This window comes from Orcinus orca, chromosome 10, assembly GCF_937001465.1.
Source record: "Orcinus orca chromosome 10, mOrcOrc1.1, whole genome shotgun sequence".
Taxonomy (NCBI): domain Eukaryota; kingdom Metazoa; phylum Chordata; class Mammalia; order Artiodactyla; family Delphinidae; genus Orcinus; species Orcinus orca.
This window is the reverse complement of record NC_064568.1, coordinates 90,583,783-90,611,234: the sequence shown is the minus strand read 5'-3', so window position 1 is coordinate 90,611,234 and position 27,452 is coordinate 90,583,783. Positions and strand designations below refer to the sequence as shown.

General features: G+C 41.6%; 1 protein-coding gene and 1 long non-coding RNA gene across 3 annotated transcripts; one reads left to right on the top strand and one right to left on the bottom strand.

The window, feature by feature from the left end:
- Positions 1-3,584: 3,584 nt before the first annotated feature.
- On the bottom strand, positions 3,585-21,697 carry LOC117202688 (uncharacterized). The gene is made up of 3 exons (XR_004485165.2): positions 21,643-21,697; positions 6,894-6,948; positions 3,585-4,549 (listed from the first exon to the last, which is right to left on the bottom strand). It is a non-coding gene; the product is annotated as an uncharacterized LOC117202688 (long non-coding RNA).
- A 1,874-nt stretch (positions 21,698-23,571) lies between these two features.
- ID4 (inhibitor of DNA binding 4) lies at positions 23,572-26,980 on the top strand. Of its 2 annotated transcripts, XM_004273533.3 has the most exons (3): positions 23,574-24,487; positions 24,878-24,936; positions 25,501-26,980. In XM_004273533.3, the coding sequence occupies exons 1-2, from the start codon at positions 24,050-24,052 to the stop codon at positions 24,920-24,922; spliced, it is 483 nt and encodes a 160-aa protein (XP_004273581.1). In that variant the 5' UTR covers positions 23,574-24,049; the 3' UTR covers positions 24,923-24,936; positions 25,501-26,980. The 2 variants fall into 2 exon arrangements, with proteins under 2 accessions (XP_033290717.1, XP_004273581.1); XM_033434826.2 differs by lacking the exon at positions 24,878-24,936 and having other exon boundaries at positions 23,572-24,487.
- Positions 26,981-27,452: the final 472 nt, after the last annotated feature.

The following is a 27,452-nucleotide window of genomic DNA, read 5'->3' as shown; positions in this document are numbered from 1 at the left end:
CGTTAGTGGAAAAATGGGTTAAATTCAAGTCAAGTCTGTAATTTAGTTAATAGTAATATAACAAGGTTAAGTTCTTAATCATCACAAATGTACCATAGTTATGAAAGATGTTAACATCTGGGGAAACTGAGTAAAAGGTACATGGGAACTCTCTGTTCTATTTTTGCAACTTTTCTGTACATCTAATATTATTCCAAATGAAAGTTTATTTTTAAAAAAAGTTGGAGCGGTAAGAATTATGTTCATATATATCACCTACAGAGAAATCAGATTCACTTAAAGATTGCCTCATGATGTAACACTACAACCTGATATGACTCAGGCACCCCAAAATGCAGGATATTTATGGCTTCCTTCATAAATATATTTCTGTGCTGCTTTTTGCCTTCCAGACCAGTTGGATTTTATATTTGTATTCTAGGGGAAAGGCATATGTATCCTGTTTTTTATGCTTATTGTCTTCACCCAGAACTGATATTCCCAGGATCCCTCATTAAGCTAGAAAAGTCACTAGGAATTAATCCATAATCCTTTAGTAATAACACTAAACAAAGAACAGCAAAAAAAAATTTTACAGTAGAAATTCTTTGGTGGTGTATTTCTTTTTCTTTTTATTCGTTGTTCCAATAATTCATGTCTGTTGTAGAACATTTAGGAAATAAAGACAGAAAATTATTTTGTTTTTATTGGTATAAATAATACTTTATTGTGGTAAATAAGGGGAAAAGGAAACATTCAATGTACTGCCATTACATGGCATTTAAGGTGACTGTGGAAACAATAAAATGCTAAATTATGTGATGATAAGCAGATGCTTCTAGGTAATGTCAAGTAAACAGTGCACAACTTAACATAGCAGGCAGCATGTTTCACTGGGTAACTCGCATGGTGCGTACCTATACAAATACAATCTGAATAATTGAAAACCAAAACCTTTAAACATCCATTGACTTGAAATACCAGATAATTAGGAAAACTAGCGAATCTACACTGTAGAGAATGTAAGTTTAATGGTGATGTTATTGAGTCACTCTTCTCCAAGACCACAGGCCAGGAAAGGGGCCTCTTCTCCCCAAAGCCACTAAGAAGAGCATTCTCTCTGAGCATGTGAGGAAATATTATCCTCATAAATGTGATCATGAAAGCCACAGGCAAAAAGGATCAAATAGAGGAGGGGCTAGTGGGAATGATGTAATCATGAAAAATTGTATTTGATTCCTACAAAGCAACTGGACAAGTGAGGAGATTAGACTCATAACCAGAGTTTCTGGGTAGCTGTCAGAGCTGTTTCCTGCCCACAGTTGAGGAAGTGAAAACATACGGTGCCCTCACAGACCACCTGGAAAACACCTGATCTGGGGTAGTCAGAGCTGAAAGGAGGGTAGCAAATAAGAGGTGTTCTAAATGACAGATCTTAGTGTCAAAGGTGCTGGCTGAAGGGACTGCTCAGAAAGCTATGGGCAAAGCACTGTGAGAAACTGAGCCTAGAATGTGTCCCTTAATCAATAGACATTATGTTAGAGCTCATTCATTCATTTCATGTATCTTATTTACAAGGAAATCCAGGAATACATTCATATGATGAGTACAAAAAAAGAAGGAAAACATTTTTTTTCACTTAGAGATTTTTGAAAAAATCCTTTGACAGTGCATTCTTCCCATTGGAAAGTAGGCTCTTGGGATAGTTTGCATCATTGAAAACACAGAAAAATAAAATTTCTTCTTGGAAGAAATCACTACATGATGCCCTAGCAGACTGAATTTGGAAACAGGTGATTATATATATATATATATATATATATATATATACACACACACACATATATATATATATATTTTTTAAACCCAGATTGATATGTTCCTATCCACATTTTAAATATATCTAATTAAAAAGTCTTCCTTCTTTCCTATGCTTGCTGTACCAAGGTACAAGGTCTTCCTTCTTTCCTAAGGTCTTCCTTCTTTCCTATGCTTGCTGTACCTGGAAGATGAGGCCGATAAGGTAGTTTCCATTGCTATTGGATTTTTCCCTTGCAGGCAAGGCTTCTTCCAGCCTGTACCATATTAAGAGCGTTTGACCTGTCTAAGGCACTCCCTGCTCTTTGAAACTATTTCTTCCCTTCACTTCCCCTTTTCACTGGTCTCTCTTCTCACATTCTTTTCTGTTTCTTCCTCATCTCCCCAACCTCTGAACATTGAAGTGACACAGAACTTGATCCTTGGACCTCCTTCTCTAGCTATCCTTTCTCCCTGGAATGCATTATCCAGTCTTGTGGTTTTACATACCATTCACGTGGAGACAATCACTCCCGAACTTATAGTTCGAGTGCAAACATCTCCCCCGAACTCTAGATTCAGATATCCAATTTGGGTCCAATTTGGGTCCAGTTTGTATCCTTAGTAGGCATTTCAATTTAATATGGGCAGAACTAAACTGTCATTCCCCCAGCCCGACCATCAGTAAATGCCAACTCTGTCCTTTCCGTTGTTTAAGACCAAAAACTACAGAAAATTTTGACTCCTCTTTCCTCTAACAACCCACAGGCCATAGTTCCAAAATATATCCATTTACTTCTCACCACGTCTGCTGAGTCAGCCCAGTCAAAGCCTGGATTATTACAGTAACCTCCTGCGTACCTCTGTCCTTGTGTACAGAATGGTGTCAACACAGCAGCCAGCGGCTCTCCCCCTATGTCTCTCAGTATCCCATTGACCCTTGCTTAAAATAGCTTGAGGGCATTGCTATTATTCTTGGAGAAGGTAAATCACGGAGTCTTACAACATAACTCTTTTTGAAAACAAGACCCCAAATGAACTAATTAATTAAACACAAGCATACACTATTGGAGTTGGGCAGAACCCTGTAGATCAAGCGGTTCTAGCCTCTTATTGCATTGACAGATGGGGGGAAGCTATAGGGGAGAAGATTACCTGAGTCTCACCCAGTCAGTGGTAGAGTTAGGACTGCAGCCAGATTAGGCTGCAAGTCTGAGCACTTCTCCAAGGCTAATTTTTATTTTTTGTTGTAAATATTTAATGTCTACAACTTGATGAGTTTGGTGATAAGTATATGTCCATGAAACTGTCACTACAATCTATGCCATAAACATATTCATCACCTTCAAAAGTTTCCTCCTGCTTTCTTTTTTACTATTATTATTATTGTTGTTGTTGTTATTCTTGTGTGTGATAAGAACACTTAAGATCTACCCTCTTAGCAAATTCTTAAGTATGTAATACAGTATTGTTAACTACAGGCAACATGCTGTCTTCTGTCTGTAAATCTCTAGAATTTATTCACCTTGCATAACTGAAACTGTACCTTTCGATTTATCTTCAGATAACATTACAGAAGTTACATAGTTCAACTTCATAAAAAGATACATTAGGGCTTCCCTTGTGGCGCAGTGGTTGGGAGCCCGCCTGCCGATGCACAGGGCACGGGTTCGTGGCCCGGTCCGGGAAGATCCCACATGCCACGGAGCGGCTGGGCCCGTGAACTATGTCCGCTGAGCCTGCACGTCCGGAGCCTGTGCTCCGCAACGGAGAGGCCACAACAGTGAGAGGCCTGCGTACCGAAAAAAAAAAAAGAATACATTATATGTAACTTCAGTCTTAAAATAAAGTACTACAGTTAATACTATGTTTTTCATGACTTACAATTCTGTTGAATTTTGAGATCTTTTAAGGAATGAGCTCACGTTGTTCTCACTGAACTCTGGGAAGAGTTTTCATTGTCAGAAAAAGGGCTCCACCCTCCCCTTTGCTGCCTATGATAAACAGCCCTGCCAAAGTTGCCAAAGCTGGTGGTTACACTGTATTGGGAGTTCTCCTCCAAAGTGAAACTTGGCTGGGGAAACTCCACTCCTCCTTTCACTCCTAAGAGTCTATATTTGGAAAACTAGTTTACCCTGCTGTGGTTCTTTTTGTATTTACTTTTTGACAATTTCTTCCCTTAACCATCCCTGGCTTAATTCTAAGCTTTAAATATAGCATGCACATGAATGATTAGTGATTAGACTTCTGAAAGTGAGTATATATGTATATTTATAGATATTTATATAGTTATAGAGATTATTAATCTCTTTGCCTCTGATTGACTTTTTGCTTTTTTAACTTTCTTATTTTACATTTACTCTGTTGATTGCAACTGCTAAATAATTTCACTCCGTCCTTCATTTTGAGGTGCTACCTCTCAGGATCGTAAGAATTAAATGACATACCTATAAGTGAAGCCATTTCACAGTGCCTAGAATACAGTCACAATTCAATAAATGGTAGGTATTATATGCTATCACATCATCATCACCAACATGCATCTCCACTTTATTCCCTCCGCAGTTCATTTCCATTCATAGTGTGTCACCTCCTGTGATGTCTGCACAAATAACACTCAAAAAATCATGTCTTGAATTATCTACCTTTACCTATAGACTTGATGAAATTTCATATATACAGTGTTTGCTTTTTTAAATTTATTATTATACTTACTATTGAGGACACCAGTATTTTTCAAAATGTGATCCTTAAATCACTGCATTCGAATCACCTGAAGCAGAAAAACTAGGGGTGGTTCCCAGATATCTGTATTTCAGGCAAGTACACAGAAGATTGTTTTGCACACCAACATTTGGGAACCTGTGTTAGTCTACTTTCAATCCCTAGCATTTTATCAATCCCCTCACTTTGCCAGTGATTTTTAAGATGGTAAAAGAGATTTATCTTACGACATCCTTAAAGTAACCCATATTTGCAGAGTATAATTCTCTAGAACCTATTGATCAGAATAAATATACATACAATAACTATTATACTACTACTATTATTATTATTATAAAAGTTTAAATCTCCAGGGGACATACAGAAGGACCAAGTACAAGGTGATAGATAACGAATGAATGATAATACAATAGCTTCAAGCCTCCTCAGGTTCAGGTACCTTAGGTATTTGAAGAGATAAGAGAGTGAATGCATGCACTTCCCTAAATTGTGAACTCCAAGTCATATAGTTATAGGGGAATGGCTATTGATTTCCCTGCTTTAAGTAGAAGGCTGAGTTTGACAATGCACTGTTGTATATGTTGCAAATCCTTTTTAGAATTACATAGACTCTACTTCCTAGAAAAAAGTCAATAAAAATGTGGAAGATAACCAGAATTCATCTCTGTGATAGGATAGACGAGTTTTCTTGGATGACGTACGGAAATTAGTATTGATAATACAAAGCCATACTTTGTATTTCAAAAACAGCCACTACGTGAATATAAATATCTTCCAAGTTGTAGATGAGACTATTGTGCTAGATGGTAACGTACAAGGCAGAGGCGCAAAGCAAACGGCATGTTTTAAAACAAGTGCTGAATCTCTTGCAAGATGAAATATTAGTATTATTGATATAGGCCAAGTACCTTTATCACCAAGGTGCCTGTTTATCTCTTTGTTGCCTGTAGTAAAGTGGTATTAGGCATTTAGAAGTGAAGACCAGTGAAGCATTTTACGAAAACTATAATTGCAAAGCTAATTGGAGATTGCAAATGAAGTGGGAATAGCACGCACAGTGATGTAAGAATGCCATGGAATCATAGAAATTTACATTTGGAAGGGACCTAGATAATTTCCAGCCCAACCTCCCACCCAGATCATTATATTCTGCTTTAAGTACGTGAATACAGGGGTAATTCTACGTGTTTATCTAGTAAATATTTATATCACGTTCCAGAGACTCTCGTTAAAATAGATAATTGGTTCAAAATACCTTCTCTCATATGTTTTGCCTCCTTGTATTTACTTTCCTAGATGTCAGACCTGGATTCCTGCCCCCAACCTTTGTATTTTCTTTTCTGTGTTGTCACTGAAACATTGGTTCAGAGATATTTATTTGTTCTATTAGTACCCACAGACTTCCCAATCACTAATCCAAGTTCTGCTGGCTACAAAATAGCCTTTATTCAGCGTGTATTCCAACCATGGTAGAATTATAAGAATGAAATGGCCTAGAGAAGAAGCCATACTGTTCAAGACATGTGATTTTTACTCATGACAAGGGAACAAGAACTAACAGGGAGATCTTCAGCCAATTTACCTCCTCTGCCATGTACCATCCCACTAGCAAGGTGATGGACTATTGAGAAATGGTCTTTGGAGCTGGCTACCACACTGCAGGCTGCACCTGTCTACTGACCCTGAAAGTCTGGAATTGTCTAGGTATTTAGTAACGAGAACAGAGATAGAACTGTGACTACTACTTCTTCCCATTTTTGGAAACAATTCTAAACTTTATCAAGGCATAAGACAGATGACGCTTTTTTTAGGTTATCCAAGACCAAAGGAAGGAAGAAGCCCCATACAACACCTGCCATAAATATCTTAGAACCACCATTTCAATAAGATGCTAACCACTCTTCTTCATTTCAGCAGGGCAGATATAAAGGTGCCCCGGGAGCCTGATGGCTCAGCAAACATGTTACGGCAGGATGATGGAAGAGTTCTCCACTCTTGTTCTTTCCTGTCCCTTCAGAAATTAAATAACGGATTTCTGACCTCCTGGGTTACAAAAGTGTTGTCTCATCAACAACAAGTTAAAACACTTATCATATTCCAATTGAGAAAATGAAGAATCATTTTTATACTAAGGACGTTTGTATTCCAAGATGGATTTTGCCAAAATAAAAAAGTTATAGTGTATAATGTTATACATTATTATAACAACCCTTTCTAAACTCTTATTGTTGAATGGGACCTTATACCTACTTAAGTTACATAGTTCTGTGTTTGGTTGTTCAATAAAATGAATGAGAACCTGAATGTCCAAAAAAAAAACCTTCATTTTAAAAATGCCTTTTCTATTTACTTATTCCAGCTTTACATTTTTATCAATAGAATGGGTGGTTTACCTTTTGCCATTGGAGTACATTATGGTGGTCACTACAGAAGGCTGGTAGTGTAGCCCTAGGGGAATAAAAAGGTTTGGGTCAATGTGGGTGAATATAGTGATTAGTTGCTGTGCAGAGGGGACATAAACTTCATTGTCAAAGTTGTTTGTAATTGTACTTAAATTCTGGCTGTAGGATATAATTGAGCAAGAAAATAAAGAGTTGAAAGAAAGGAATGAGAGGTTTTTCTACCCCTAGGACCTCTCTTTCCCACCACTTCCGTCACTTGAGAAATCCCCAGCAAATTCGTAAGTTTTAGCAGCCTGCCTAAAGTTTTTTGCTAAGTAGACAAGAACCTTCCTGGGATGTCAGCCGACCTGGTGGATCTGCCACTACTCTGCTCCAACCCTTCCTCTCTCTCATTTCAACAGGCTAGCCACACTCTCAGTATGTGCAATATCTGAAGGTCACCTCTGACCAGCCCTTCACCAGGACGTCATCCTGGTAGATTTTGCCAGTGCCCCTGAGCAGCCCTGTGAGCACTTACTATGTGAATAACTCTTTACCACCTATAAAAAGTAGCAAAAGAGAAGGAAGAACTGGCCTTTCCTCTAAGATGCTTTTGACAGTTGAAAATCTAAAACACACAATCCTGGGAATTCTCTGGCAGTCCAGTGGTTAGGACTTGGGGCTTTCACTGCCAGGGCCCCGGGTTCAGTCCCTGGTTGGGGAACTAAGATCCCACAAGCCATGAGGCGTGGCAAAAAATAAAATAAATAATAAAATAAAATAAAACACACAATCCTGACATAGCTTAAGGAGAATTGCACAGTAGCGTGCCAACAAAGGCAAACTGTCGTGTACTATTGATGTGATAAGAGGACACAGCAAAAAATTGGAAATAATAAAATATCTATAATAGTTTGTTAAATAAGTCATGGCATGTGCATATAAGAGAACACTATGCAACCATAAAAATTATGACAAAGACAAGTAACTATTGACATGGAAATACATCCATGCCATATGAAGTGAAAAATTAGATTTCCAAGAAGTATGCATTGCACACTAAAGTCTCTGTTCAAGAAATAATATTTATATTCATGGGAAATATGCACAATAAAATATAAACAGTGGTTATTTCTAGGTGTGGGTTTGTGCATGACCTTTATTTTTCATCTTTATGTTTTTCTTTATATTTGGAATTTCTCTGCAATTTGTATATACATTTATTATAAAATGGAAAATGAATAAAGTTACTCTAAAAAAATTATAGTGAGGGAATGAATAACAGATGGCTTCCCAGATGAAGAAATCAGGTTGCACTAAGACCTACAGTGGTTTTTGAAAGAGTTGGTGGCTGTGGATTGGAAGAAAGAAGAGTGGAAATTGGTTTAGATGGGATGACCATCATGAGATGAGGAAGAAAAGTACTAGCTGACTGTAAGGAAATGAAAGTTGAGTGTTTGGACTGAAGCAGAGAGAACAAGGGACACCCTTGGGGCTTCACTCCTCCAAGCTTCTGCACTAGTCTTCCCACTGCCTGAAAAGCCTTCTTCCACTGACGAAGTCATTTTTCAAGCTTGAGTAACTTGGGTAACTCTTGATCCAGCTTGAGTAACTCTTCCTCTTTGAAGTTTCCTTTTTGACTCAGGCTTTGGTTTTTGCTCCCACTGTGCCCCATCCATGCCTGTACTATTGCGCAGAATGCACTGTACTGCACTAATTAATTTTTAATTTGTTTAAACCATTTCCATTAAATAGCAAGCTCCATGAGGTACATAAGGGGCTTATTTTTCTTGAACACAGCCTTGTCATACGATAGCTGTACAAGACATATGTGTGCAGGATTGACTTGAATAGAACTGAATTGAATTGAAACAGTTTTGGAGAAGGATAAGTTAACAGAGAGCCTTAAAAGGAAGGCTGGGCTTCCCTGGTGGCGCAGTGGTTGAGAGTCCGCCTGCCGAAGCAGGGGACACAGGTTCATGCCCCGGTCCGGGAAGATCCCACATGCCGCGGAGCGGCTGGGCCTGTGAGCCGTGGCCGCTGAGCCTGCGCGTCTGGAGCCTGTACTCCGCGCAACGGGAGAGGCCACAACAGTGAGAGGCCCGCGTACCGCAAAAAAAAAAAAAAAAAAAAGTAAAGCTGAGAGTTGGGTTTGATATAATTCTAATATAGAGGTTTTAAGCATATATCTCTTTGGTACATGAGGATGCTTCTAGCAGATGGATAAAAAGAAAGCATTACCGTTCTTCCAACCATGTTCACCAGAAGTTAGAGTTGGCAGTTCTGGGAAGTCTGTTGATGGACAATGGCCATTTAATAATCCACCAAGGGGCAAAATCATTTTATGTAGTACAGGTTGTAGATTCCTGATAAAGACAGAACAATGGGTGGATGACCAATGTTAAAGTATTTTCAAGAAGTTTCTTTGATCTCATATAACTCCAGTCTTATGCCCAGAAGCCTCAATGACAATATATGTAGCATTTTTACAATGCTGTCACAGTAATTGTCTTATTTTTCCTGATAATATGTGTTTTACTCATTTTTTAGATCATAATGCAAAGAGAATTATACCTTAATGTTGACCTAATGAACAAGATGTTTTTAAAATGGTAAATATGGTTCAATCAGACCAAGTATTATCTAGGGCTTTATCAAATTTTTAGATTATTTGGTCAAACAGTTGTCTTAAGAAAAAATATTTCAGATTCTTTATCCCCCACTATGCCACCCTTGATATCTGATCATCCTGGCCTGCCTTCAGCAAGAATCCAGGAAGCCAGAGAGCAGCGAGTCTGGTGCCTTGCTGTGATATACAAACTGTCTGGGTCCTGGAACCAAGATGGCAGAGTAGAAAGACGTGCTCTCACTCCCTCCTGTGAAAACACCAGAATCACAACTAGCTGCTGGACAATCATCCACAGGAAGACACTGGAACTCACCAAAAAAGACACCCCACATCCAAAGACAAAGGAGAAGCCACAATGAGATGGTAGGAGGGGCGCAATCACAGTAAAATCAATTTCCATAACTGCTGGGTGGGTGACTCACAGACTGGAGAACACTTATACCACAGAAGTACACCCACTGGAGTGAAGGTTCTGAGCCTCACGTCAGGTTCCCAACCTGGGGGTCCAGCAACAGGAGGAGGAATTCCTAGAGAATCAGACTTTGAAGGCTAGTGGGATTTGATTGCAGGATTTCGACAGGATTGGGGGAAACAGAGACTCCACTCTTGGAGGGCACACACAAAGTAGTGTGTGCATCAAGACCCAGGGGAAGGAGCAGTGACCCCATAGGAGACTGAACCAGACCTACCTGCTAGTGTTGGAGGGTCTCCTGCAGAGGCGGGGGTGGCTGTGGCTCACCGTGGGGACAAGGACACTGGCAGCAGAAGTTCTGGGAAGTACTCCTTTGGCCCTCCCTGAGTCTGCCATTAGCCCCACCAAAGAGCCCAGGTAGGCTCCAGTGTTGGGTTGCCTCAGGCCAAACAACCAACAGGGAGGGAACCCAGCCCCACCCATCAGCAGTCAAGAGGATTAAAGTTTTACTGAGCTCTGCCCACCAGAGCAACAGCCAGCTCTACCCACCACCAGTCCCTCCCATCAGGAAACCTGCATAAGCCTCTTAGATAGCCTCACCCACCAGAGGGCACACAGCAGAAGCAAGAAGAACTACAATCCTGCAGCCTGTGGAAGGAAAACCACATTCACAGAAAGACAGACAAGATGAAAAGGCAGAGGGCTATGTACCAGATGAAGAAACAAGATAAAACCCCAGAAAAACAACTAAATGAAGTGAAGATAGGCAACCTTCCAGAAAAAGAATTCAGAATAATGATAGTGAAGATGATCCAGGACCTCGGAAAAAGAATGGAGGCAAAGATCGAGAAAATGCAAGAAGTGTTTAACAAGGACCTAGAAGAATTAAAGAACAAACAAACAGAGATGAACAATACAATAACTGAAATGAAAACTACAATAGAAGGAATCGATAGCAGAATAACTGAGGCAGAAGAACGGATGAGTGCCCTGGAAGACAGAATGGTGGAATTCACTGCTGTGGAACAGAATAAAGAAAAAGGAATGAAAAGAAATGAGACCTAAGAGACCTCTGGGACAACATTAAACACAACAACATTTGCATTATAGGGGTCCCAGAAGGAGAAGAGAGAGAGAAAGGACCCGAGAAAATATTTGAAGAGATTATAGTCGAAAACTTCCCTCACATGGGAAAGGAAATAGCCACCCAAGTCCAGGAAGCGCAGAGAGTCCCATACAGGATAAACGCAAGGAGCAACACGCCAAGACACATAGTAATCAAACTGGCAAAAATTAAGGAGAAAGAAAAATTATTGAAAGCCGCAAGGGAAAAACAACAAATAACATACAAGGGAACTCCCATAAGGTTAACAGCTGATTTCTCATCAGAAACTTTACAAGCCAGAAGGGAGTGGCATGATATACTTAAAGTGATGAAAGGGAAGAACATACAACCAAGATTACTCTGATTACTCTACCCGGCAAGGATCTCATTCAGATTCGATGGAGAAATCAAAAGCTTTACAGACAAGCAAAAGCTAAGAGAATTCAGCACCACCAAACCAGCTCTACAACAAATGCTAAAGGCACTTCTCTAAGTGGAAAACACAAGAGAAGAAAAGGACCTACAAAAACAAACCCAAAACAATTAAGAAAATGGTCATAGGAACATACATATTGATAATTACCTTAAATTACATATTGATATTTACCTTAAATTACCTTAAGGATTAAATGCTCCAACCAAAAGACACAGGCTTGCTGCATGGATACAAAAACAAGACCTATATATATGCTGTCTACAAGAGACCCACTTCACACCTAGGGACACATACAGACTGAAAGTGAGGGGATGGAAAAAGATATTCCATGCAAAAGGAAATCAAAAGAAAGCTGGAGTAGCAATACTCAGATAAAATAGACTTTAAAATAAAGAAAGTTACAAGAGACAAGGAAGGACACTACATAATGATCAAGGGATCAATCCAAGAAGAAGATATAACAATTATAAATATATGTGCACCCAGCACAGGAGCACCTCAATACATAAGGCAACTGCTAACAGCTATAAAAGAGGAAATCGACAGTAACACAATAATAGTGGGGGACTTTAACACCTCACTTACACCAATGGACAGATAATCCAAAATGAAAGAAATAAAGAAACAGAAGCTTTAAATGACACAATAGACCAGATAGATTTAATTGATATTTATAGGACATTCCATCCAAAAACAGCAGATTACACTTTCTTCTCAAGTGCGCATGGAACATTCTCTAGGATAGATCACATCTTGGGTCACAAATCAAGCCACAGTAAATTTAAGAAAATTGAAATCATATCAAGCATCTTTTTCTGACCACAATGCTATGAGATTAGAAATGAATTACAGGGAAGAAAACGTAAAAAACACAAACACATGGAGGCTAAACAATACGTTACTAAATAACCAAGAGATCACTGAAGAAATCAAAGAGGAAATCAAAAAATACCTAGAGACAAATGACAATGAAAACACGATGATCCAAAACCTATGGGATGCAGCAAAAACAGTTCTAAGAGGGAAGTTTATAGCTATACAAGCCTACCTCAAGAAACAAGAAAAATCTCAAATAAACAATCTAACCTTACACCTAAAGGAACTGGAGAAAGAAGAACAAACAAAACCCAAAGTTAGCAGAAGGAAAGAAATCATAAAGATCAGAGCAGAAATAAATGAAATAGAAACAAAGAAAAGAATAGCAAAGATCAATAAAACTAAAAGCTGGTTCTTTGAGAAGATAAACAAAATTGATAAACCATTAGCCAGACTCATCAAGAAAAAGAGGGAGAGGACTCAAATCAATAAAACTAGAAATGAAAAAGGAGAAGTTACAACAGACACCACAGAAATACAAAGTATCCTAAGAGACTACTACAAGCAACTATGCCAATAAAATGGACAACCTGGAAGAAATGAACAAATTCTTAGAAAGGTATAACCTTCCAAGACGGAACCAGGAAGAAATAGAAAATATGAACAGACCAATCACAAGTAATGAAATCTTCCAACAGGGCTTCCCTGGTGGCGCAGTGGTTGAGAGTCCGCCTGCCGATGCAGGGGACACGGGTTCGTGCCCCGGTCCGGGAAGATCCCACATGCCCCACGCGGCTGAGCCTGTGAGCCCTGGCCGCTGAGCCTGCGTGTCCGGAGTCTGTGCTCTGCAACGGGAGAAGGCCACAACAGTGAGAGGCCAGCGTACCACACACACAAAAAAAGTCTTCCAACAAACAAAAGTCCAGGACCAGATGGCTTCACAGGTGAATTCTATCAAACATTTAGAGAAGAGCTAACACCCATCCTTCTCAAACGCTTCCAAAAAATTGCAGAGGAAGGAACACTCCCAAACTCATTCTATGAGGCCACCGTCTCCCTGATACCAAAACCAGACAAAGATTTCACAGAAAAAGCAAACTACAGGCCAATTCACAGATGAACATAGATGCAAAAATCCTCAACAAAATACCAGCAAACAGAATCCAACAACACATTAAAAGGATCATACACCATGATCAAGTGGGATTTATACCAGGGATGCAATGATTCTTCAATATATGCAAATCAATCAATGTGATACACCATATTAACAAATTGAAGAATAAAAACCAGATGATCATCTCAATAGATGCAGAAAAAGCTTTTGACAAAATTCAACACCGATTTATGATAAAAACTCTCCAGAAAGTGGGCATAGAGGGAACCTACCTCAACATAATAAAGGCCATATATGACAAACCCACAGCAAACATCATTCTCAATGCTGAATAACTGAAAGCATTTCCTCTAAGATCAGGAAAAAGACAAGGATGTCCACCCTCACCACTATTATTCAACATAGTTTTGGAAGTCCTGGCCATGACAATCAGAGAAGAAAAAGAAATAAAAGGAATACAAATTGGACAAGAAGAAGTAAAACTGTCACTGTTGCCAGATGACATTATACTATACATAGAGAATCCTAAAGATGCTACCAGAAAACAACTAGAGCTAATCAATGAATTTGGTAAAGTTGCAGGATACAAAATTAATGCACGGAAACCTCTTGCATTCCTATACACTAATGATGAAAAATCTGAAAGAGTAATTAAGGGAGCACTCCCATTTACCATTGCAACAAAAAGAATAAAATACCTAGGAATAAACCTACCTAGGGAGACAAAAGACCTGTATGCAGAAAACTTCAAGACACTGATGAAAGAAATTAAAGATGATACCAATAGATGGAGAGATATACCATGTTCTTGGATTGGAAGAATCAACATTGTGAAAATGACTCTACAACCGAAAGCAATCTACAGATTGAATGTAATTGCTATCAAATTACCAATGGCATTTTTTATGGAACTAGAACAAAAAATCTTAAAATTTGTGTGGAGACACAAAAGACCCCGAATAGCCAAAGCAGTCTTGAGGGAAAGAAACGGAGCTGGAGGAATCAGACTCCCTGACTTCAGACTATACTACAAAGCTACAGTAATCAAGACAATATTTTACTGACACAAAAACAGAAACATAGATCAATGGAACAAGATAGAAAGCCCAGAGATAAACCCACCCACCTATGGTCAACTAATCTATGACAAAGGAGGCAAGGATATATAATGGAGAAAAGACAGTTTCTTCAATAAGTGGTGCTGGGAAAACTGGACAGCTACACGTAAAAGAACGAAATTAGAACACTCCCTAACACCATACACAGAAATAAACTCAAAATGGATTCGAGACCTAAATGTAAGATCGGACACTGTAAAACTCTTAGAGGAAAACATAGGAAGAACACTCTTTGACATAAAGCACAGCAAGATCTTTTTTGATCCACCTCCTAGACTAATGGAAATAAATACAAAAATAAACAAATGGGACCTACTGAAACTTCAAGGCTTTTGCACAGCAAAGGAAACCACAAACAAGACGAAAAGACAACCCTCAGAATGGGAGAAAATATTTGCAAACGAATCAACAGACACAGGATTAATCTCCAAAATATATAAACAGCTCATGCAGCTCAATATTAAGAAAACAAACAACCCAATCCAAAAATGGGCAGAAGACCTAAATAGACATTTCTCCAAAGAAGACATACAGATGGCCAAGAAGCACATGAAAAGATGCTCAACATCACTAATTATTTGAGAAATGCAAATCAAAACTACAATGAGATATCACCTCACACCAGTCAGAATGGGCATCATCAGAAAATCTACAAACAACAAATGCTGGTGAGGGTGTGGAGAAAAGGGAACCCTCTTGCACTTTTGGTGGGAATGTAAATTGATACAGCCACTATGGAGAACAGTATGGAGGTTCCTTAAAAAACTAAAAATAGAATTACCATATGACGCAGCAATCCCACTACTGGGCATATACCCAGAGAAAACCGTAATTCAAAAAGACACATGCACCCCAATGTTCATTGCAGCACTATTTACAATAGCCAGGACATGGAAGCAACCTAAATGCCCATCGACAGATGAATGGATGAAGAAGATGTGGTACATATATACAATGGAATATTACTCAGCCATAAAAAGGACCGAAATTGGGTCATTTGTAGAGACGTGGATGGATCTAGAGACTGTCATACAGAGTGAAGTAAGTCAGAAAGAGAAAAACAAATATCGTATATTAACGCATATATGTGGAACCTAGAAAAATGGTACAGATGAACTGGTTTGTAGGGCAGAAATTGAGACACAGATGTAGAGAACAAACGTATGGACACCAAGGGGGCAAAGTGGCAGGGCGGTGGTGGTGGTGGTGTGATGAATTGGGCGATTGGGATTGACATGTATACCCTGATGTGTATAAAATTGATGACTAATAAGAACCTGCTATATAAAAAAATAAATAAAATTAAATTTAAAAATTTTTTAAAAAAGAAAAAATATTTCATTTAAGATTATAATATCATTTAATTTTATTCAAGAGAAAATAGTTCTACCTGTAATCCCTCCCAAAGGGATGGTTTGTTCAAACTGAACTATTTTTATATACAATTACCAACGCTGATAAAGTTCAAAGTTAACTCAGTCTCTTTCCTTTAATTCTGCGTCTTTAATTCCTTTGGTGCTTTGTTGCACTAGGAGAAAAATGTACTCGTTTAATTATTCTTCATACAAGTGAGTTTTCATGCTGTTCATCTACTTTCCACACACTCATTTTCCACCGCAGGTACACAGTTCGCTGACACTGTGAGCCATCCAATAACCAATGACAACTGCGTGAGTTCTACAAAAATGTCTCCAAAATTCCTCTTCAGGGTAAAAATAATGCAACTGTTTCTTTCTATAAATTTATTTATTTATATTTATTTTTTGCTGTGTTGGTTCTTCATTGCTGCACGCAGGCTTTTTCTAGTTGCAGCAAGCAGGGGCTACTGTTCGTTGCAGTGCACAGGCTTCTCATTGAAGTGGCTTCTCCTGATGCAGAGTATGGGCTCTAGGTGCACGGGCTTCAGTAGTTGTGGTACATGGGCTCAGTAGTTGTGGCTTCGCAGGCTCTAGAGCTCAGAGACAGTAGTTGTGGCACACGGACTTAGTTACTCCGCAGCATGTGGGATCTTCCCAGACCAGAGCTCGAACCCGTGTCCCTTGCATTGGCAGGCGGATTCTTAACCACTGCGCCACCATGGAAGCCCCAATTCAACTGTTTCTTGAACATTGTATCTGTTCTTAGGAACCTTGACCTAGATATCAAGAAAATGGGAGGGTTTTTTCTCAGCAAAGGCAGATTTGCTGTGATGGATTCCTATTCAACATTCAGTTCCAAGATGTGAAGCAAATTACTGTTTATTTGGTATCTTTCCTCTCAGTAGTTAAAACACATTTAATTGTGCTCTTTCTATATTCTGAGATTATTTTGTGTTCACTTTAAAAGAAAGGGAAATATAATGAAACCCCTCCATCACTTAAGTCTAGCAATGATTTGTGCTGTGAGCAGAACATTTCTTGGCAAAGTCTCACATTATTACCTGCTCCAAGAAAGAATGCAGCAGAGGAATATATAGATCAATATTTAGGGCTTCCCTGGTGGTGCAGTTGTTGAGAGTCCGCCTGCCGATGCAGGAGATGCGGGTTCATGCCCCGGTCCGGGAAGGTCCCACGTGCCGCGGAGCACCTGGGCCCGTGAGCCATGGCTGCTGAGCCTGCACGTCCGGAGCCTGTGCTTTGCAACGGGAGAGGCCACAACAGTGAGAGGCCCGCGTACCGCAAAAAATAAATAAATAAATTTATTGGCACGAATTTTTAAGTAATAAATAAATAAGCAAACAAACGAATAAATAAATTTTGTTTTGAATTTCTCAAAAGGCTAAAGCATAACGATAAGCTAAAGCAGGAACTTGGTCTCTTTGGCATCTTCATAACCATTTTACCTATTACAAGCCCCTTTCAATAATGGCACAGACATTAATGGACATTGAGTATCTATTATGCGCAAGTATACTGCCCCCTATTGTTTACTTACGGCCTTTCCTCTGGGGCTTTCGAAGCAGCTAATCCTCACTCCATCCCTGTAAATCCCTTCTCTTGCCAGATGGAGAAGCTGAGGCTACAGATTGAGCCATAGGATGTTAAAGGCAAAAATATGGTGCCTATTGGGAATTTTTGCTCCCTGCTCTGGAAATGAATGCATTTAATCCTGTTAGATTGTTTATTTTCTTGGGAAGGAAATGGTGAAGAGGAAAAAAATCCTAGGCCATCCTGAAAACAGAACGATGAGGCTGCTTATCTTCTCTACTCAGTGTGCATTTGTCCCACGGCAGCTGCTAATTTGGGGTAATTGAGACAGAAGAGGTCACAACCGGGGTGAAGCATGGAGATGAGAGTCCAGAACATAGCTTTAGTTTTTGCAAAAGGGAAAAGTATTTCAAATAATCAGGCTGAGTCCTCCTCAGAACCTCAAATCCCTGTCACATCAGAACAATACAAAACAGGGAGGAGTGGATGTGGTTTTAGCAGAATCCACTTCTGGCAAGTGACTGAATATGTTCATGCATAACCATGACAGCTGATACACTGAAGCAGTATATGTCTCATGCCTGCTTTGGAGGGCATCTCACCAGAATTCAGTTAATCCTAAAATGCCTGCTTGAGAGCAATTTGATACAGAGTTTAAAAGAAAGAGAAAGACTGAGACTATAAAATGCCCAGTTATGGAAGATAGAAAACAAACCCTGGTGGATTCATGGAAGGGACTCTTCTGAGATCCTAACGTTAATTTTTAAAATTAATACTTTTAAATAGTTCTATGGAGATATAATTGGCATACAATAGGTATAGATATAGATATGATGTACAACTTGATAAGTTTCAACGTATTATATATCAGTGAAACCATTACCACAATCAAGATAATAAACACATCCATCATTCTCATGTCCCTTCGTGGCCCCTGGATATATGATTTTATCTCTCTTGGATAAATGCCTGGCAGTGGAATGGATGGGTCATATGATATGTGTACGTTTAACTTTTTAATAAACTGCTAAACTGTTTTCCAAAGTGATTTTTCTCCGTTTACATTCCCACGAGCAGTGTAGGGAGTTCCAGTTGTTCCACATCTTCACCCGTATTTAGTATGGTCAGCCTTTTTAATTTTAGCAGTGTTCTGACAAGTGTGTAAGTGGTATCTCATTGTAGTTTTGAAGCGCGACCCAAATGATCAGTGATGCTGAGCATCTTTTCATGTGCTCATTCGTCATTTGCATATCTTACTTAACTGGATTGTCCGATCGAGTCTTGCGTCCACTTTTTAACTGGGTTGTTTGTTTTCTTATTATTGAGTTTTAAGAGTTCTTTATATATTCTGGGTATACGTTCTTTATATATTTTGGGTACAAGTCCTTTTTTGAAGAAATTCACAAACTGATTCTAACATTCATATGGAAATGCAGCATCTCCAGATTAGCCAAACAACTTGGAGAAAGAACAAAGCTGGAAGATCCGCCAATCAGCACTACCTGATTTCAAGACGTTATAAAGCTATGTAATCAAGACAGTGTGGTCAGAGTATAAAAATAGGCAAATAGACCAACAGAACAGAATTCAGAGGCCAGAAATAGACCCATACATACATACAACCAACTTTTGACAAAGGTGCAAAGGCAGTCCAATGGAACAATTGGATATGCATATGCAAAAAATATTAACTTCAGTCCATATCTTGAACCACATACCAAAGTAACCTCAAAATAGATCATAGACCTAAACATAAAACCAACACTGGCTACATATCACGTGGGCCCAATGCAAAATGAAAATGCAGGTCCCCTTGTTCAGAAATGACTGAGAATTTCAAAATGCTAATAGCAGAGCATTAAACCAAGCATGGGGCCCTTCTATGAGCAGGACCCTGTGTGAGTGAATAAGTTGCAGGACTGTGAAACCAACCCTACCTAAAAATTATAAAACTTCTAGAAGAAAACATAGGAGAAAACCTTTGTTACCTTGGGTTATGCAAAGATTTCTTAGATCAATACCAAAAGCATGATCCTTAAAAGAACAAATTGATTAACTGAACATCATCAAAATTAAAAACTTCTGCTCTCAAAAGACTGAGTGAATGAAAAGACAAGCCACAAACTGGGAAGAACTATTTACCAAAAACAATAATAAATGTTAACATTTTTTGCACACATTATATGCCAGACACTGCTCTAAAAACTTTATATAAGTTTGCATATATATTATAAATACCTTATGAAGTAGATAGTTTTATCTTCATTTCATACATAAAGGCACAAGAATTTAAGAATCCAGCTTAATGATATAAAACTAGTAAATCAAGGAGCCAAAACTGGAGCCCAGGCTGATTTTGAGCCCATGTTCTTGATGACTCTTAAGGTAAAAACAAATGACACCTTTGTCTTCTCATTTTCTGTCCTTAATCTGTCTAAGGAGAGGTTTTGTTTTTTGTTTTTTGTTTTTTTGCTGTGTTGGGTCTTCGTTTCTGTGGGAGGGCTTTCTCTAGTTGTGGCGAGCGGGGGCCACTCTTCATCGCGGTGCACGGGCCTCTCACTGTCGCTTCCTCTCTTGTTGAGCAGCACAGGCTCCAGACGCACAGGCTCAGTAGCTGTGGCTCACAGGCCTAGTTGCCCCGTGGCATGTGGGACCTTCCCCGACCAGGGCTCGAACCCGTGTCCCCTGCATTGGCAGGCAGATTCTCAACCACTGCGTCACCAGGGAAGTCCGAAGAGAGCTTTTAAAAAAATCACCTACATCTTATTTCAACAGACTACCTTTCAAAACTCCTGTAGTAGGCATTTTTGATGGCCACAACTGCCCGGCTATGTTCAGTATATAAAGTCCTCTTCCTATAAGCCTTTTCCAAGACCGGGCAAACCAAGAGGTCATCAGCGTTTCCGGGACTGGTATCAGCAGTCCAAGGGTAGCACAAGTAAGTCTGTAATGCTTAGTACCAGATAAAGCAGCCTTGAGTTTGAATTGCCTCATTGCCCAATTTACTCTTTTGGAGCAAGGGACTTTCCTGCAGCAGCGTACATAGGGGTTTCTTATGCCCGGAACGAATGCATGTGCCTTGTGCAGTGACCACTTACATCCAGAGAGGGACCAAGGCATGGGAACGCTCATGTTTATCTGTGTGCCTGAGCCCACCCACTGTTTCACTGCAGGCCATGGAGAAAGAAGTATCAAGTCCTAAAAAGGCATTTGGGCTGAATAGCACAATATGCTTGGATACCCTTGCTTCATGTAAACACAGGGCGATTGTGAATTCTAAGAGCCTGGGTGTTGCAGTTCAGCGAGGGTCTGATTAGCATCTAGAAAGCAACCCCAGAAAGGGCTGCAGACCCCTTTGTCTGGAGGAGGGGTGTACACATGACTCTGGTCACCAGGACTCCCTAGCAATTCTCCTATGAATATTTCACCCCCGTTTCCCATTGAGGTACATTTTGGGAGTCTCTAGCACTTTCACGGCAAAGGGCTTTTGGCTGGTCTGCCTTACTTTTACAAGTGCGAGGGAAGCAGTTTGAAGTAAAAGGAAGAGTCGTGGGAAACTGAATTTCTTTTTCTACACGGCAGAAATAATGTCGCTTGTAAGGTTTTTCCAAAAGCTGGCAAGTGCTGAGTAACCTCTTGTTTTGAACTATCAGTGCCTGGAGTCTTTCATGACTTTAGCTTTGACGTCATGTAAGTGACTGTGTCTAAAAATCAAAAACATAACGCTGTGTAGCTCCTAGGACTCTCGTTTCCTGGGCCAAAAAGCACAGGATGTATACCTTCTTTCCACTGTATCGTGTTTTATGTAGAACTTTGATTTTTTTTTTTTTTAAATATCTTCCTGCCTTCCCACCTTCACAAAGAGGGATACAATAACTGATTCTACCTCCTCTGCTGGCAGGATTTGGAGATCACATTTTTCCTGGGTGTTCTTGATCATGTGGCCAGAGTACATTCCTTTAACTTACCCCCCAGAGTCCCAAAGTTACTCAGTCTTTCTGACTTTAAGCCAGTCACACACACAGCAACCCCCCAAAAACTTGAAACTTTGGTATCTGGCACTGGCCACACCCAGGGCATGGCTCTCTGAGGTTTCACCAAGTCCAAAAAGATGGATACGACTGTCCCTTTGTGTCACCTATTTCAAACTTAAATTTTAAGCAACCTAGGACACGTAAAGTTCTGAAGTGTGAGTGTGCCCTAGGCATATTAGCATACTTACATTTTGCCAAGCAGAGAATAATCTTAGGTTTTAAATTTTGGAGCAGTTTTTAAACTCTAGGAAGGAGGAAAAAAAAAATCAATGGAACAAAACATCTGTACATATATCCTTTTATTATTATCACCTATGCTGATGTGATTGGCTCCAGGGGAATAGCTTACACCCAGCAGGGCTCCCTTGCCCAGCTTTCTATCAAAATTGACAATATTCACTCTGTGTGTATTTATATCAATTTAAGCCTATATAAAACTATGCCTGTATTTAGAAGAGAGCCTTCTTTTGGGTTTTCTAATTCTGCTTTTCTTGATAAGTGTGTATGTAGACCATCTAGGTATGCTCATGAGTAAATGAGACTGTCACTCGCTTCCCAACAATTATCGGAGGCCTTAATGCATAAGGATTAGGGGAGAGGAGGGTTGTTGCATCTACCTGTGAAACCAGCATTAAAAGGTCACTCCTCACTTCATCAGGAAAAAGGAATGTGCTCTGGGGAAATAGCAATGCAATAGTCATAAAGTACCCACGTGGTTAAACAAAATTCCTGCCTGATTCAGGTATTTCTGTTCTGGGAAGGAAGGGAGGGTTTCCTTACAGAGGGTAGACAAGAAGAAATGAGGTCCATATCTCTTTCTTTCAATTATCTATAAAAATGAAGGCATCAATCCATATCATGTATATAAATTAAGAAAATTCTTGAGTTAATTCATCTCCCAGCTTGTCTAAAGGTGGGAGGTTTGCAGGGTAAAGGCACACAAAATTCATGTCCCCACTGACAGAGTTTTTATGCTCATTTCTTATCTGAAGGGCTCAAGTTTTTCTTGCAGAGTACACACAAGGCCCTATCAAAGTTCATTGTGCAATTTTGTTTTGAGCCATTGAAGGACAGCTTTCCCATTAGAAATCTAACACAGAAACGTCTTTAATTAGCAGACTTTTCTGCAGGGTGGGGCCCAAGCAGGACTCCAGGGACTGGAAGTGTGAATTTTAATGCTTCGTTGCAAAAGGAGGAGATTCTGGACATTCTCAGTATCTTATTTAAAGCGGGGTACGTGAAGCAGTGCATTAATGGCCTACATTAAGTTACAGGTATGAATTTTACATAAAACAGATTAATATTATATGTCATGGTGAAATTTTAAATACTCCGTGCCCATGCATTTTTAATATTTACGTGCCCTAATTTAATGCTGAAGGCAACTACATTTCTTGAGCCCACTTTTGCATCTAGATGGGTAAAAGAAAAACCCTACGACGTTTTGGTTTTACTTACACGTCCCTTCACCAAAAATCTGCATTTAGCCTTCTTTTTCTTTTTCTTTCCCCCTAAGCTTTAACGTTTTAAAAACAGGAACGGAAAGCCTCCGCATTCCATTCCATCATTATGGTTTCGGCAATTGTGAAAAGGCGAATAAAGAAATGGAGGGGGAAAATAGAGAGGAGAACGAACGTGCCTTCTTGAACAGCGTCCTTCTTAAGGCGCTGGAATCCCAGGGATGGAGTGACGGGTGGCGGAAGGTCCCTGGGTGCCGCGCTGTTCGGAGTGACAGGAGAGCCTCGAGCAGGGCCCAGCGCTCCCTCAGCCGCCTAAGCCGGGGATAGAGTAAATTCCAGCCGCACATTCCCGCAGTTCTTCGCAGGAACTTCTCCCTCTCTTTTCCCCTCCCTAAGGCACTCACCAGCTTGGCCCGACTCCCACCCAGCTCTCTTTTCTCAGAGCCCCCACCCACGGCGTTGACGGAATGGAGTGCCCTTCCCATTGGCCCGAGCGCCATTCCCTGAGGTGGCACCGTCCTTCTGATTGGCTGGCCACTCCAGAACCCCGCCCACCCCTCCACTCGGGTTGCCCAGCTCCCGCCCCCCAGCATCTCCCGGAGCCCCAGCGTTCGTCGCCTCCCTCCGCGCACCCGCCCGCGAGCCCAGCCCAGCTCTGCTCCCTCGCCCGGCGACACGGCCAACGCGTTGGCCCCGCCCCCGGGGCGCGCGGCTTATAAATACAGCTGCGCGGCGGGCCGTGCGAGAGCGTAGCGGAGGTGCGGTTGTGGGTCGGTTACCGGAGCGGGGAAACCTTGGGCTAGGGGGAGCGGAGCGGCGGCGGTCGGGTTGGAGGTCCGAAGGGAGTGACTAGGGAACCCGGTGGGCTGCTTTCCTTCCGGTGCTTTTGATTTTTCTTGCCTTTTGGTCTCGGCCGAGTGTCGCCCATTGAGCAGAGATCCCCTCGCAAAACCCGGAGCGACCCTCCTGTCAATTGTTGGGCGCGGGATCGCCGGGAGCTTCGCGGTGCCCCAAGCGCGGACCGAGCGCGCGGGGCGCAAAGGCAAGAGGAGCGGAGCCGGTCGCGGGCGGGGGCCTGGAGCTTGCCTGCCTCCCTCGCTCGCCCCACCGGGTCCGCTCGCGCAGGGCGCGCGCGATGAAGGCGGTGAGCCCGGTGCGCCCCTCGGGCCGTAAGGCGCCGTCGGGCTGCGGCGGCGGGGAGCTGGCGCTACGCTGCCTGGCCGAGCACGGCCACAGCCTGGGCGGCTCCGCGGCGGCGGCGACGGCCGCGGCGGCGGCAGCGCGCTGCAAGGCGGCCGAGGCGGCGGCCGACGAGCCGGCGCTCTGCCTGCAGTGCGATATGAACGACTGCTACAGCCGCCTGCGGAGGCTGGTGCCCACCATCCCGCCCAACAAGAAAGTGAGCAAAGTGGAGATCCTGCAGCACGTTATCGACTACATCCTGGACCTGCAGCTGGCGCTGGAGACGCACCCGGCTCTGCTGAGGCAGCCGCCGCCGCCGGCGCACCACCCGGCCGGGACCTGTCCGGCCGCGCCGCCGCGGACCCCGCTCACGGCGCTCAACACCGACCCGGTGAGAGGCCGGCTGCCGGCCCGTGGCGGACCCCGTGGGAGTCCAGGAGGGCGGTGGCGGGGTGGTGGGACGCGGGCGCTCCCGTTTCCTCGGGGCAGGGGCGAGAATGACAATTGCACCCTCCTGCTCCTCCGGCGCCGGGGGCCGCCAGCGGCGGGCTGGGTGCAGCGAGCACAGGCCGGGTGAATGCGCGGGGCGGGACTAGGGCTGTGCGCACCGTGGGCCGTCAGGTCCAGCCTGTGCTCGGGGAAGGGGGCGTCCCCAGGGCTGTAGGCTGGGATGGGGGCGTCGGCGGTCCAGCCTGGGTTCCGAGAACGAATCAAGGAAGACCGTGGCGAGTGCGTTGTTCGCGCCTGCTCACCTTTCCCTTGGTGTTCGTTGCTGTTCCAGGCCGGCGCGGTGAACAAGCAGGGCGACAGCATTTTGTGCCGCTGAGCCTAGCTGTCCAGGTGAGCGCGCGTTTCCCTTCTTGTGTGGCCGGTCGCCAGAGACGCCCGTCCCCGGCGCCTTCCACAGCGGCGTTCTTTGCCTCCAGCATTTCTGAGGGCAAATTCCCAAGGAGGTGGACACCCCCCCTCTCTCCCTGCCACCCAGTTAGTAAGTGAAGCTTAGCTTCAGCAGCTGGGGGTTCACTCTAAATGGAGACGGATCAGCTCACGCTCCCGCCACCCCCCGTGCCGCCCCCAGCGACCGGCGGGCTCTTACTGCCCTCTCCCCGCCGAGGGAGGGTACCCTCGTGGGCGTGGTGCCCGATGCCCCCCCCCCCCCGCGCACTCTGACACCCACGAAGGAGGACGCAGGGAGGGCCCGGGAGTTCGGATCCCCTCTTCGGGCTTCCCGGGGGCCCGCAGCTGCCTGCTCGGCGCCTGGCCGGGCGGCGGACTGCGAGTGTAGTCTGACCCGGTGGTTTGTTTTGGGTTGTTGATCAAGCATGTCTTGAGTTTGGTCGGTGGCGCCAGTTAGTCTGCAGCGGGAAGGTTCACACACCCCCTCTATTCATTCCTCTTCCACAGGTGTGCGGCCGCCTGAGCCCGAGCCAGGAGCACAAGAAAGGGAGGGGGAAGAGCAGAAGTTAGAGAAAAAGCCACCGGAGGAAAGGAAAAAAACATCAGCAAATCCTAGAAACGTTTCACTCGTCATTCCAAGAGAGAGAGGGAAGAAAAATAAAACTTTAATCCTTTTTTTTTTTTTTGCACGTTCATAAACATTCTACATACGTATTCTCTTTCGTCTCATTTATAACCGCTGTGAATTGTACATTTCTGTGTTTTTTGGAGGTGCAGTTAAACTTTTAAGCTTAAGTGTGACAGGACTGATAAAAGATCAAGAGCAAATCCGACTTTTAGAAACCTACTTTGTGACCAAGGAGCTCAATTTTTGTTTTGAAGCTTTACTAATATACAAGAGCATTGTAGATATTTTTTTTTTACATCTATTGTTTAAAATAGATGATTATAAGGGGGCAGGGAACTTTCTATTCCCTGCAGGAATGTTACATATTGTATAGATAACTGAGTGACATTTCATACCGTGTATATATAGAGATGTTCTATAAGTGTGAGAAAGTATATGCTTTAATAGACTACTGTAATTATAAGATATTTTTAATTAAATATTTTTTTGTAAATATTATGAGTGTGTTTTTTTTAATCTATGGGAATATTTCTTTTGGAAAATTATTTTCCAGCTCAGTTGAAGAGCTCTTGGTATCTTGAATGTCTTTTCTGTTTGGCCTGGCTTTTAATTTGTTTTTGTTTTGCCCAGTGTCCTGTAGACTCGGAAGTAACAGTTATAGCTAGTGGTCCTGCATGACTGCATGAGATGTTTAATCACAAAATAAACTTGTTCTGAGTCCATTCAAATGTGTTTTCTTTAACCTAGATTGAAATCTTTGTATTTGAAGCATACATGTTGATAATATGCTTTATCAGTTTTTAAGTACAGGGTTTGATAGTGTAATATATAAAGAGTAAGTGTGTGTTTTTTGTTTAACTGAGGTCAAAATGGATTCTGAATGATTTTGCTTACAGGATGGGGAAATGCTTGGATCCTTATGAGTTTAGGAAATCTACTGTTTTAATCAAAGTGAAAAAATACTTATCATTCTTTATTTTACACTAAAGCTTAATGTCACTAAGTTTCATGTCTGTACAGACTATTTAAATCATAGAAATGAAAAATGTTCTCTGCTTGCTACCAAAGGACAAACTCTTGGAAATGAACACTTTCTGCTTTCCTTCCTCCAAAGAATATTAATAGGCAACAGTGGGAGAAAAAAATTCGAAAGGCATAATGGCAAATCCTTCAAGCAGGGGTAAAAGTCGATCTTCAAACATTAAGTAGACCAAAAATTCTGATGACCGCATCTAGATTATTTTTTTATAAAAATGATTTTCACTATAGCTATGTTAGTTAACTGCTAAACTACTGTCCAATCTCTTGTGATGTGTAACTTTTACATGTGAATATTAAAGTAGATTTATCTGTCTTGTACTGTGATTTCTGGTCTCATTTCTTCAAAACCTTACACTTATTTTTAAGACTTTCTTTTCTCTTTAAGGAAGGTAGTGTTTTCTAGGTTAGATAGGACTTTCAGGGCTTGTGAGCATTATGCATTTAATGTGATCAGTACTCTACCCACCAGTTAGATGGAATTTTTAGAGTGAGAGAGAATTAAGTAGGATTTAATTGGGTGCTTTGTAAATAGTCAACTGTGTGTGTAACGTGGTCTGTTTGATTTTTAAAAGGAAAGGATTTGTTTTAGGTTATACAAGAATAAAAGTATTATAGACCCAAGGGACTTTTTATGAGGTCAAAGTCAAATATTTATATGAATATGAAATGTGGCTTCTCGTAGTCAGTTGAAGTGGCAATATCTCAACAGAAATGAACAAAGTTAATGCTAATAGTTTCAAAAAAATTGAAAGATTTAAAAAGTCTGTCCCCTGTCTCCAGCGTGTCATCC

What these genes read in the sequence shown, in the direction of transcription:
- ID4 (XM_033434826.2), top strand. Translation starts at nt 24,050, where the DNA reads ATGAAGGCGGTGAGCCCGGTGCGCCCCTCGGGCCGTAAGGCGCCGTCG. An exon ending in CGGCGCTCAACACCGACCCG is followed by an intron (nt 24,488 to 25,500) that starts GTGAGAGGCCGG and finishes CCTCTTCCACAG; the next exon opens with GTGTGCGGCCGCCTGAGCCC.